At 38.9% G+C, this 14,393-nt stretch overlaps 1 protein-coding gene across 1 annotated transcript; it reads left to right on the forward strand.

Annotated features, from left to right (window-relative positions):
* Positions 1-6,184: 6,184 nt before the first annotated feature.
* Positions 6,185-12,101, forward strand: LOC125274093 (interferon-induced very large GTPase 1-like). Its single transcript, XM_048203898.1, is given in 4 exon segments — positions 6,185-6,196; positions 6,272-8,506; positions 8,508-9,290; positions 9,292-12,101. Coding segments are annotated over 4 exon segments (4,806 nt in total). The 3' UTR covers positions 11,068-12,101.
* Positions 12,102-14,393: the final 2,292 nt, after the last annotated feature.

Raw genomic sequence — 14,393 nt, forward strand, 5'->3', positions numbered from 1 at the left:
AGGTGATTTTTTTCCCTAAAAATGAACAAGGAAATACTTTACTAAAGAAATAGTTCAACATTTCATTCCAGTTAAACCAACTTTTCAAGATTTACATATCATCTCAATCATTCTGATCATATCAATAATTAAAACAATCATTACATGTAGTATGTGAATATAAAAAAAATAAAACAGAAATAGCAGAAAAGAAACATTCACATCTTTAGTACATGCAAAAAAAAGTGACCTCAGCTCAAAGATTTCCCCACAAAAGACGTCCTTTTAACTCTTTCACTTTTTATTTTCACTTTTGCCACAACAGGTGCTGTTAAGAATGCAAAACATTTTCCACATTGTGTATATATAGGCACAGTTTACAGAGAAGTTTACAGATGCAGCTGAATTGATGATACAGAGATGGAGGACATCAGTACTCAGGTTTGACTTCAATACTTCAAAACTATCTGTCATTTACTCTTACTTTTTCATTCATGAAACAAAGACATGATGATGGTGATTAAATAACTGTCAAGCACATTAGCTAATTGCTCAACATTGTGTGTGTGTTATATTTTTAGTCTTCTGAACTCATTCATTTGCTTTTTCAACATGGGAAAATAGATTCAGTTTACACTGTTCACTCAAAATCTTGGATTTTCTCCATTTAAATGTGAGTGTCTTTGTTTACATCAGTGGTGCAATCTAACAGTGTGTGTCCACTGGAGCAGAGAGAGCATTTTCAATTCATTTCTATGGAAGTTGAGCTTTACGCTTGTGTGGTGAATTGTGGGATTGACAACAGATCAAAAATCAAGTGAAAAACACAGGGTGGAAGCCAATCACTGTGAGGTAGTGAATGTCTGTCTTGAGCATTTAAAAATATGCAGATTGTGCAGTTTATGTGGGATTTAGTGCGTAAATCATATTGTTTACACATTTGACACTTTGCAGTTTTTAAATATTGCAGTTTGGATGCTTTCATTGTGATTATACTGGCTGGGTTTACAAAAGGTTCTAAAATTGACATGATGATTATATTTCCACTGTGATGATGTATACATCCCAAAGGGGAGGCGATGTAGCGCTTTTAGCTGCACTAAAGTGGAGTTTTGTTGCTGTACCACTGTTAATTTTCTCTTTAGACCAATTCAATTAAGCTTATGAGAAATTTTAATCAAGGTAACAGGCATATTGACAATGCACTCTTAGCAGTAGCACTTGTGCAATTCTACATATCCCTTTTCCTTAGATCAGTGGTTCTCAAACTTTTTAGAGTGAGAGGCATTTTAATGTTACTTTAAGGTGAAGTAGAATTAAATTAACAGTAAAACTCAGCACTTTGTTTGCGTACCCCAGTTTGAGAACAACTGTTGGATATAAACCTACACTTTGATCGCAGATTTAGTTGGAGCTTGTGACAGAACACAGACCGACTGAGTGACACTTTTATTTAAGTAGAAAATCTCAAATGAAGATGGCTGAACTCCAGCTTACTTGTCTGAGTTTTCAAATCGTCCGCAAATTTCTTCCTCAGTGTAGAGAGAGCGCGTGTTTGCCAGATTGCAAAGATTAAGTTAAAGGATTAGTTCACTTTCAAATTAAAATTTCCTGATAATTTACTCGCCCCCATGTCATCCAAGATGTTTGTCTTTCTTTCTTCAGTCGAAAAGAAATTAAGTTTTTGATGAAAACATTCCAGGATTTTTCTCCTTATAGTGGACTTCAATGACCTCCAAACGGTTGTAGGTCAAAATTAGTTTCAGTGCAGCTTCAAAGGGCTTTAAATGATACCAGACGAGGAATAAGAGTCTTATCTAGAGAAACCATCGATCATTTTCAAAAATAATAATAATAATAATAATATACGTTTTATATACGTTTATAAATGCTCATCTTGAACTAGCTCTCTTCTTCTTCTTTATTTGAATTCCAGCAGTGTAGACACTGCTAAGTGTATTACTGCCCTCCACAGGTCCAAAGTTTGAAATAAATTGTCATATACAATATGCTAGTGCAAGTATATAACAATTAGTTCAAACTTTGACCTGTGGAGGGCAGTAATACACTTAGCAGTGTCTACACTGCTGGAATTCAAATAGAGGAGAAGAAAAAGAAGAAGAGAGCTAGTTCAAGATGAGCATTTATAAACGTATATAAAACGTATATTATTATTATTATTATTTAAAAATGAGTGATGGTTTCTCTAGATAAGACCCTTATTCCTCGTCTGGGATCATTTAAAGCTCTTTGAAGGCTGCAATGAAACTGTAATTTTGACCTTCAACAGTTTGGAGGCCATTGAAGTCCACTATAAGGAGAAAAATCCTGGAATATTTTCATAAAATAACTTAATTTCTTTTCGACTGAAGAAAGACATGAACATCTTGGATGACATGGGGGTGAGTAAATTATCAGGAAATTTTTATTTGAAAGTTAACTAATCCTTTAAAGGTGCCCTAGAACCCTTTTTCACAAGATGTAATGTAAGTCTAAGGTGTCCCCAGAATGTGTCTGTGAAGTTTCAGCTCAAAATACCCCAAAGGTTTTTTTATTATTAAATTTTTTAAATGCCTATTTTGGGGCATAATTAAAAAATGTGCCGATTCTGTGCATGTCCCCTTTAACCCTTTGAGCGGTACGGTCCCACATATGGGATTTTTATTTCTGTGCCCCTGGGCGTACGGTACCACATATGGGATTTCGAACGTTCAGCGACGTCACATAACTGCCAGATTCAAACTGTGCTTTCGCGCTTTGGCTGCGAGACGGACGCGCGCAGCTCTTGTCATATATCACAGCTATGCAGCGTTTTCAGCCACATAATGTTTCTTTTAAGGTTTCATACATTTAAATATGCATAAGCACCATTAAAACAATACATTAAGAGTTTTATAAAATACACACTGATGTCCGACATCAGTAGAAGCAGCAATAACAAATATAATTTGCCGACATTTATTCATATTAGACGCACATAATGGGCCTAAGTAACTATAAAGTTTACTCTATTATTCTTCCAGTTCACCAGCCACTTACTTGCATATATTGCGGGAGAAATTGATGAATTCACCTGCTGTAAATCCGACTGACAGGACTCTGTGAACTGCAGCGCAAACTAAGATGGCGGCGCCCATCTCGCATTATAGATCAAGATAAAGATCATTTATAAAGGTTTTAAAACGACAAAGCACACTCACTCACACATATTTGAGAATCGGAATATCATATAGTTGATGACATGGTAAGCAATTTTGCGAATATTTTAAATATAAAAGGAAAAACTAAATAATAGCGATCCATCTGTCATACAGTGTTATTGTTGCTGCGTTCAGCGCTCGTGACACGCAAGACGCGTCGCCATGGAAACATTAAAGGCAAACGTTCTAAAATAACGGTCGCCTTAAAAAAACTCACTCTGGGGGGACAGTTAGAATATTTTAAACTCACGCTAGAAAGGGTTAAATGCACATGGTACATACATGGTGATAGAAGGAATATGAAAAAAAATTTCAATGCTTTTTCAATGATACAAAGAACTTTTGACTGGTTCATCTCTTATGCTTGTGATAAACAGTGATAAAAAAAACACTTAAAATTAAATATAGTTTTGTTTGATATTTACTGTTTAGGAACTATTTTATGATGCCACAATTTTTTTTTTTTTTTTTACTTAAGGCTACCGAAAAGCTTAATAGATATAATGTCCACTTCTAATTTATTACTTTAACAGCTAAACTAATCAAAAGTAAAATAAGAAATATGGGTGTATTATAATGCAAATGTTGTATTTTTGACCAGTTTTAAAGTTTTATTACATTTTTGTTCCTGAAATCCACCCTTCTGCTGGGATCAGTATAATCCAGATTTTTGGATCAAAGGTATCCCAATCTTACTAAAACGTTTTGAACAACACAAACTGATGATTTGATCGTGAATCCAGATCAAAACCAAAATTGGAATTTGTGATCTAATCTGATTTTAAAATCCCTTTTTTGTTTTGAAAAACCCATTTTCATGATTTGATCTAATCCAGTAGCCAAAATCCGATTAGATTACTTTTGAATAATTGGTCTGTGAGTGTCACCCACAGGTGTTAAAACTAACACTGAAGCAGTGTAAGCTCTTTGTTGAATGTTGAATTGTTAATGCAGTTGCATAAATCAATTAGGTTCACTTTACAAGTGATGATTGGCCATTTGGGATGACACCTGCTGTTAACAAAAGAGTCTACTGAAGGAAAGTTAAGTCATCTTATTTATATAGCGCTTTTTACAATACAGGGAACATAATGACAGACACCTGAGTGTAATCAGAAACCAAGGAAACTAACTACAATGCAATTAAGACGACACTGAACTGAAGCACAGGAAACAAACACACATGAATGAAACTAACACAAAACATAACATACAGTACTCCCCTTCCCACTAGGCACATCCTCGTGCCGAAAGGAAAGGTCCGGCTGTGGAGGGAGGGATGGAGGGAGGGAGGGAGGGAGGGAGGGGTTTAGGAGATGGGCAAGGAGAGGCTGAAGATGGGCAGGAGACAGGAGGAGATGACAGGGAGGAACTGACGGAGGGAGGAGCCAAGGCAGAGTCCTAAATGTTCTAATGGGTGAAGCCTGGGTGGCAACCAACAGTGGTGGAGCAAAATGAGGTGGAGACCCAGGTGAAGCCACAAGGATGACAGCCCAGGGCGACATCGCAGACCTGGACTTTTGTCGACTTGAGTGACCGAGGTGGAGGCAGGGGCCTGGCAGAAGAGGGCGACAGCGGAAGGAGCGAGGACCAAGAGGCGCAGCTAGAGGCCAGGAAGTCCGCAGCAAAACCAGCCAATGAACTTGAGGGGATCAGCAGCGAGGGTGGAGTTGAGGAGCTATGAGACACCAGAGGAGCAGGTAATACTGGGGAATATGATGGAATCAGCAGAGATGATGGTGGCAATGGGGTGGGAAGGATATTGGGTGGGATAGCTTCAAGAATGATAGTGTGATAGGATGTAGAGGGATGAGCTCAGTGGAAAAATTTATGAGCCAGCGCTACTCAACTGGCTCATCTGAGAACTGTCTCTCTAGACCTGACCCCTCGCTGAATCTGACGACTGGCTCCAGGGTGGACTCTGTGGCTGGCATTAACTCTGGGTATGGAGGGGGCTCAAACTCGTGGTCCATGGCAGGCACTGGCTCAGGTTAAGACTCCGTGGCAGGCATAGGCATCATCACTGGAATCGCTGTCATTCCAGGACACTCCGGGCTGGGACGAAGTGTTTTCTCTGGAGCAGGCAGAGAGATGGCTGCTGGAGGTGTTGATAGTCCTAGGGTGTAAGAGATAATAGAGTCGTTGTCCTCGATGACTCCCACAGTGAGGGAGGATCTGCACACCCACAAGGAATAGTAGACGAACTCCATGAAAGGAAAGTGATCCTCCCCCAACAGCAGCAACTGGCTGAGTATATCATCCATTCCACTCCAGATATACTGTTTCAGTGTTATGAAGTTGTACATCGCAGAAGCTGCACGCACTCTTTAGCTCTGCCCACAGTACTGAAGGCAGATACACCTCCAGGATCTCAGCTTTTTCCGGAAAGACTTTGTTTAGCGAGTCTATCTTTTATAAATATGACAAAACTATAGATTTTTCGGAGATATGAAGGATTCATTGTTACTCTATATGTACTCAAGATTAACATTGGAGATCGGCAGAACATTCATTAATATATATTAATGACAATATGTGGTGATTTCATGAACTTTGTTTTAAAAAGTGTTTAATTATAACACATGCAAACCTTCACATAAATTTAAGAGAAAATTTAGGAACAATAATTACGGGACAGGCGATTTTTCCATGTTCCAAGGACGTTCTTTAAAACCCCCCCACACACAATCTTATTTAATTGAAGTTAGTTTCATTCTAATTGTTTAAAGGATGTTCCAAGAATGTTATTCTAAGATTGTTTTCCCAACATTGAGGACATTTAAAAAACCTTATTCAAACAATGTATAAATAATGTTTATGTCTACTTTTTAAGAACATTATTAACAACCAGGTAACTTTGAACATACATTCTATTAATGTTACTAGAAGAATGATTGTTCATAATTTGAGAGAAACTTGCCAGAATGTTCTGCAATTGTTCTGCTATCTGGGATGCTAAAACGTGGGACTGACCGTTAACAGGTTGAAAGTGAAATGCTAACTAAATGCTATCAACAGTAAAATGTAAAGTTCAGACTATAGTGATATAATTTAAGAACAAAACCAAATTGAAATGTTTATTTTTTCAACAGGCAGAAAACAAGCACTGTGGATCATCAGAAGTCGGTACGGATCAACAACTACAACTGGAAGTGTTGACTAAAACAATGAATCTATTTCACAGACTTCATCTTGAAGGCAGACATCACAAATTGAGAGCTGCAGATGTTCTTCGGGTAACATCTGCCCATTCATTAAAGTCCCATGACTCTTATGCTGAAGAGGAGCTGATTCAGACTTTCATACAAAAACTACTGATGATGAACTACAAAGCAAGATGCATTAAATCTAATGAGACCAATGAGAAAGATCACAATGAACAAGGCAGTAATGATGAGTTGGATTGTGTTGAATTTTTTTTCGATTTAAAGTCAGTGTCTAATGAAGGAACAACTAAATCTGAGAGAATCCACCCGATGGATGTTCAGATGGCCGTGTTTCATTGTGCTGATGGTTTCCTGAAGCAGCTGATGGTCACTAAACTGTCCCAGTGTCAGTACGCTCTGCCTCTGCTTGTTCCTGATCCATTCACACAACAGATTGAGTTTCCTCTCTGGACATTCAGACAAATCAATAAGAGCTGGAAGATCAGAAACACCAACAATGAAATTATCAGTCAAACCCAGCCGATCTACAAGGCAGAAACTCCAATGGTGTCTTTCTTCAGGTTTGGCTCTGTGTCTTCATCCAAGTCTGAACTTATAAACAGTCTGATCAATGAGAAACACAACACGTTCTTCCATAGAAACTCCCAGGGCAGCAGCAGAACCAGAGTCCTGATGGATGGAGTGGTGGAGATCGCCTGGTTCTGCCCCTCTGGATCATCTGATGATAAATTCACTGACTGTGTTGCATTCTGTAATCTACACGGTGATGCAGGAGCTAATGAGAAACAGCTGCAGATCCTCACTGAAATGTCCTCAGTCAATATTGTTCTTCTACCAAAACTGGACAGGAATGATAGAAGCATGATAAAACTTCAACAACTCTACAAGGACTCAAAGCAACTCATTTGTCTTTTTACTGAGAATGAATCCGCTGTATCTAAGATAAAGAAAAAATATAGAATTTGTCTGAAAGACAGAAATAAGTCAGATGTATCTGAAGAACTCAGAAGAGCTATAAATGATTGCTTCTCAGAATCATCTTTCACTTTCAGACTTGAAGATGTGTCCAAACACTCAGACATCAGAGTAGATGAGGAAGATGATGAAGACTGCAATAAAGGAAGAGAAGCAGCACAGAAGATGATGAGTTTACTGAAGAAGAAAGACCTGACAGAAATCAAAGCATCAGTTCTGCCTCATCAGGGGAAACTGTGGCATCAGTGGAGTCAGAAGAACAAAGAACTACATCGACCTCCAGGAGATGAGACAGAAATGGACATCAGTAGAAAACAAACAGAAATGAAGAAAATCCGCGAACAGCAACATGATTCTGACATCAGTGAGTTTATGAAGCTCTTCATTAAAGAAATTAACTCAGATGCTGAACATGAGAAGACATTTTTCATCAAATGGCTCGGAATCGTCCTGGATGAACATACATCAGCTGACCTTTATGCTCTACATCATAAGTATAATGAAAAATGGTCAGCAGTCTTAAAAATGAAAGAGAATAATGATGAATCTGAACAACTTAAAGTTAAACAAGCAGAACTTGAGAGAATATCTGAAGATCTTCAAACTGCATCCTTTGGTTTGGAGCACATCATGAGGGAGATTGGTCAGATCTATGAATCATGTGAATCTGTGCAGAAAAACAAGAAAGATCTGCAGTTTGACTTCTCTTCTCTCCCGAGTCTTGCAGCACAGATGATGATCTCTGGATTTCCACTGGAGCTGATGGATGGAGATGCTGCTCATGTTCCTGTAGTCTGGATCTCTGCTGTTCTAGATGAACTCATCCAGAAACTGGGAGACCAGCGAGTCTTTGTGCTGTCAGTTTTAGGGCTTCAGAGCTCTGGGAAATCCACCATGCTGAATGCCATGTTTGGACTCCAGTTTGCCGTCAGTGCTGGCAGGTGCACCAGAGGAGCTTTCATGCAGCTGGTCAGAGTGTCAGATAAGATGAAAACACAGCTGAACTTTGATTATATTCTGGTTGTTGATACTGAGGGTCTTCGTGCTCTAGAACTGGCTGGAAGATCAACCAAAGGTCATGACAATGAACTGGCCACATTTGTTGTAGGTCTTGCAAATATGACATTGATCAACATCTTTGGAGAAAACACAGCTGAGATGCAGGACATTCTTCAGATTGTTGTTCCAGGCCTTCATGAGGATGAAGAAGGTCAGACTGAATCCCAGCTGTGTGTTTGTGCATCAGAATGTCTCAGACGTCACAGCTGGAGATAAAAACATGGAGGCAAGGAAACGACTGCAGGAGACACTGGATAAGATGACAATACTTGCTGCTGAAGAGGAGGACTGTGATGCAGAATGTTTCAGTGATGTAATTGAATTTGATGTTCAGAATGATGTGAAGTATTTTGCTCAGCTCTGGGAGGGCAGCCCACCCATGGCACCACCAAACCCAAAGTACTGTGAGAATATTCAAGATCTGAAGGAAATAATTATGTCATATGCGGAAAAATCTAAAAGAATGAGGCTGATTGAATTAAAAGATCGTATTAAAGATCTATGGGAGGCTTTACTGAATGAACGATTCGTCTTCAGCTTCAGAAATTCTCTGGAGATTTCAGCCTACAGGAAACTGGAGACTGAATACAGCAAGTGGTCCTGGAGGCTTCGCAGTGCCATGATGGAAACTGAGAACAAACTACACAACAAAATAGAAAATGAAGCAATTCATGAGGTTGAAGAAACTGATCTTCAAATAGAACTGAAGACGACAAGTGAAGAAGTGGAGAAATCAATGTCTGAGTTCTTTGAGAAAGACATATATGCTGATATACTGATTGAGTGGAAAACATCATTTGAAATCAAAGTCAAAGAGCTTCAGGAAAACATTGTGAGAGAAACAAAAAAGAAATTAAATGGGATTCTTCATCAGCAAGACCTGAAGAAAAAGACTGATGCTCAGAGGACACTTTCATGAAAATACTCTTTTAGAAAAGAGCAAAGAACTCGCCTTAAAACTCAAAGACAATACTAAAGATGAAGAAATACTGAAGAAAGAGTTTGATTTGTTTTGGGAACAGAGTGTGGATATGATTGTCCCAGACACTTGTCTAATTAAAGACATTGACATAATGAGAGATGTGAGAAAGATCCTCAGTGACATCTATGAGGGGCGTCTCCCTGTTGACTACATTAAAGAGGACAAAGAGTACATCAAGATTTTCACTGTGTCAAGTTACTGTGAATATGTTATTTTCAAAAAGTCCACAAAAAATGGGGTTAAAAAGATTGTAAATGGTGTTTACAGAAGAGTTAAAGAAACACTGGGATACGTTCGAACTCTGTCTACGGAGAAAGAAGCTGAAATAAAGTCGTTAGTCACAGATGTTCAACAGCAGACAAACACAATGATTCAGTCATTTAACATTGCAAAGATGGGCTACAACATCAGCTACATTCAACAACTCACAGATTACATCAAGAGAAGAGTAAATGAACATGAGGAAAAAGCAGTGAAATATAAGTTTAAGAATGAATTCTTCACAGATTTGGTTTATTCCATCTGTACGAGAGCAAACAAGATGATCACTGACCAACACAGACTGTTCAGAGAAGCCAATGATCCTGAAATATATGTTGAGAAGAAGAGAGAAGAATACTACAGTATTTTCCAGAAATACTGTCATGAAGCAACATCACCTGCCATTTTTGGTGAAATCATCTGTCAGAAACTGAAAGAGCCCATTGAGCAGAGTGTCTACAAGAAGACTGCCAGAGATCTGACATATGAAATTATGAAAAACTGTGAATCACTGAATGGAAACAGATCAAATCTGGAGAAACACATCCTAAAGACACTGGCAGAAGAGGAGGATTTTGTCAAATACATGGATTACATTAATTATCCCAGTCATCACTTCAAGAGTTTCATCAGAGATGAAGTCAGTCAGTACATCACTGATAAGTTCAGAGTCAGTGTTTTACCCAAGATGAAGAAGAACATTGAACTCCTGCAGCAGAAGATCATGAAAGCAGCACATGAATCTACTGAACATGTTCAAGTGAACAGAGGAGATGTTGGTTTGTGGTTGAAGAGTTTCACACAGAAGCTCTCAGATGTGCTGATCTTCTCTGAAAAAGACCTCAGTGGAGTGAAACATGATGCTGATGATTTCAACCTCCTAGAAGATGTGATAAGACAAGAACTTCCTGCTGTAATGTCTGATATCAGCAATAGATTCAACACAGAGACATTTCCAGTAAAGTTGGACTATAATTTCAGACCAGGTGAGATACTGATTGATCACTTCTGTCAGTGCTGTTGGGTTCAGTGTCCATTCTGTGGAGCCACCTGCACCAACACCATAACAAATCATTATGGAGATCACAGTGCTCCTTTCCATCGTAGCATTGGTCTGAATGGGATATATTACTATAATACATCTAACCTGTCTACTCATATCTGCACATCAGCAGTAGGAAACAGCACTCTATATTTACATCCCAATGATTCAGATGATACAGTCCTTTGGAGAGATTACAGAAGAGCAGGAGGAGTTTGTGCAGACTGGAACATCAGCCCTGATCTCTCTGATCTGCCTTACTGGAAGTGGTTTGTGTGCAGATTCCAAAAAGAACTGGAAAAACACCATAATAAAACATTTGAGGGAGAGGGGGAGATTCCAGAAGAATGGAGAAAATACTCAAAACAAGCAGTTATTGAGAGTTTGTATAAATACCTGTAATTGAACAAGTAAAATAAGTTTCTTTTGGTTTTCGACTCACAGAACACTTTGAAATGAGTATCTGTACATGGCTTCAGTAAGTCGGAAATACATAAGAGATAAGTTAATGATTTGAAGTGTTCTGATTTAAAAGTATATTCCTCAACTCCTCAATTCCTCTTATAAGTGTAAAGGAATCTCCACTTAAATGCTCTATTCCAGACAACTTTGAACTCAAAGTTTTTCCACCTCCTACTCCAAAACAATGACTGGAATGCAGCTCAATCAACCCTGACTTAAGACACTGGTTACTAATTAGCATAGTAATTCAATTCAGTTTTTTTAAAGTATATTTTCAGTATATATTTTAGTTATATTTCCTTTCATTTTAGATTTAGTTTTTTTGTAGGTGCCAAAGTTAAATGTTTAAATTAAGGTTTTAACAAAATTTTAGGAGGAACATGTTATTTTATTCCAAGCAATCATTGCCAGTATAAGCTTATACTGTATAAGCCACTGCTTTCATCAGTCCTATGACAGTTTTCTTCACCAATGCCTTCTTCTTAGCTGGGTACCACTAAACTCAAGGAAGTCCCTTCGAACTTCGCCCTCCATCACAGACAGCATGCCAAAAATGTTTAGTTAGCCTCTCTTCCATGTTGTTTAACACTAGATTGTTCTTTAATACAATTATCACTATGTAGAGGCAATGAAGGGATGTTAAGGTTTTTAAACTTATGAATATACAATATACTCTGTATCTTAACCACAAATTAATAAGTTGTAATTTTTATTTTAGATAGTTTTGGAGTGATTTAAATGTTTTACTAATTACTTTATTTTGAAGTTACTTTCTAAAATATACTTAAAACTTAAATAAAAACAAATATGATACCCAATAGTACTTTCAGTTCAATAAACTCCAAATGTGTATCTTTGTGTCTACCCATCTATGGGGTTTAAATGAGTGCAAATTTTAGACCTGTATGTATGCATATGTTTGTGACTATATACAAGACAGAAACAAAAATAAACAATGTATTCATAACTATTTATTTACCTCTGTGTGTGTGTGTTCATGTAAAATAGAATTATTTTTTCAATAAATACACTTATCAGAAACACAAACATTATAGAAGTTTCACACCTAATTATTTTTGAGTGTGTAAGCCTACCTGAGGGTCATATATCATGGAGCCAGTTTAGGTGGCTAGCCAGATAAGTTTATGAAGTTAGTTTGTGCCAACCCTGTGTTTTTGTAACGACTCGGGACATGACATGGGATCCATGTGCAGGCTTTATTAAACAATGTTCGTGGTCAAACAGGCAAGGGTCAAACAGTGGCAAACAGGTACAGCAGGGGAAAAGGCAGAATCGTGGTCGTGGAACAGGCAGTAGATCAGGGCAGGCAGATATCAATCACAAGTCCAAGTCAATTCCAGGCAAATAATTCAAAGGGCAGGCAGCAGAGAATCGTACATGGGAAACAGACAGGATCAGTAACAGGCAGACAAACACAATGACAAATGCTCAGAAATGCAAACTGTAGTAATACAAGTCCTCGCAATGAGTGTAAGAATGAGAGTGGCTTAAATAGTCCAGGTAATGTGCTGCAGCTGGGTGTGGGTGATTGCTGATTGGTGGAAGATCAGCGGAGACGTGGCGAGGCTCTGGGAGGTCTGCTGAGATGTGGCGAGGCGCTGGGAGGTCTGCTGAGATGTGGCGAGGCTCTGGGATGTCTGCTGAGACTAGACTTGGCTCAGGGAGAGCAACTGGGACTTGACTTGGCTCAGGGAGATCAACTGTGTGGTGAGTTGACTTGGTGTTGTTGTTGTGGCCGCCATTTTGTGAGTGTCTTCTAGCGCGGCAGCCATTACATGAGTAGACGAGGTGTCGCATTCCTCCGTGACACCCACAGTAAATTAGAGAGCCAACAGTCAATAATGCAAAAAGCATTATAATTCCAAAAAGCAAATAAATGATTAGCGCGGTCTGAAAAGGTTGGTTAATGCCATCACAAAAAAAGTCTCAGCACACAGTCCGGCAGATCTGAACAATACACAATGTCTAGATATTCATTAATATAAACCTCCAAAGATTGTGTGCCCTGCTTGAGCCCTAATAACAGTTGTGCAATGTTCATACCGGGCCAGTGTTCTCCAGAAAAGCTGCTGGATCCTTGTTTTGGCGACGTCTTCTGTAACGACTTGGGACACGACATGGGATCCATGTGCAGGCTTTATTAAACAATGTTCATGGTCAAACAGGCAAGGGTCAAACAGTGGCAAACAGGTACAGCAGGGACAAGGCAGAATTGTGGTTGTGGAACAGGCAGTAGATCAGGGCAGGCAGATATCAATCACAAGTCCAATTCAGAGCAAATAATTCAAAGGGCAGGCAGCAGAGAATTGTACACGGGAAACAGACAGGATCAGTAACAGGCAGACAAACAAAATGACAAACGCTCAGAAATGCAAACCGTAGTAATACAAGACCTCACAATAAGTGTGAGAATGAGAGTGGCTTAAATAGTCCAGGTAATGTTCTGCAGCTGGGTGTGGGTGATTGCTGATTGGTGGAGTGAGTGCAGGTGATTGGCAGGGAGGATTATGGGAAATGGAGTCCGGGAATGACTGGATCTGTGACAGTTTTAGGCATCAAGAAAGTGGCTCAGCTTTAACCAGTGTTCATCGTCACTGTTGCGCTCCATGGCTAACCAGCTCCAGAGCAAACCAAAATTGGACAAATTAGTTGTGAGAATTAATGACCATTGTCTGATGCAGTAAAACAACTCCCCCCAGTTTATCTTGCTCCAAATGAAAGCACAGTAATATAATTTTAAAGACCACATCACCTGTACGGTGTTCATATTAGGACTTCCTCACACCTCGGTCATACAACGAAAAGGCGTCATGCCTCAGACTAAAAGGCTTCAGTCATCGGACAAAACGGCATCGCGCCTCAAACTGAAAGGCTTCAGGTCTCAGGAAAAACGAACGTCAGGTGTCAGGTCTCGTACAATTAGGCATCGAACTAAACAGCCTCAGACCAAAAGGCTTCCAGACGAAACAGCCTCAGACCAAAAGGCTTCAGACGAAAACGGCATCGGATGAAACGGACTCAGAACTAAAAGGCTTTTTTTTTTTTTTTTTTTTTGTATAGCCTAACTTTCTATTGGCTTTTATCCCATCATATGTCGTCATTCAGTTGTCTTTTTCTTTACTGTTACTATTCCCAAACTTAATGTAAAGGGTATGTGTGCATGTTAATTATGTAGAATCTATCTGTTGATGGTATTCATGTAGGCTATTTATGTAATCCCTTGGCGAATAAGAAAAGAAAAGAAC

This window comes from Megalobrama amblycephala, linkage group LG1 (assembly GCF_018812025.1).
Source record: "Megalobrama amblycephala isolate DHTTF-2021 linkage group LG1, ASM1881202v1, whole genome shotgun sequence".
NCBI classification, from domain to species: Eukaryota; Metazoa; Chordata; class Actinopteri; order Cypriniformes; family Xenocyprididae; genus Megalobrama; species Megalobrama amblycephala.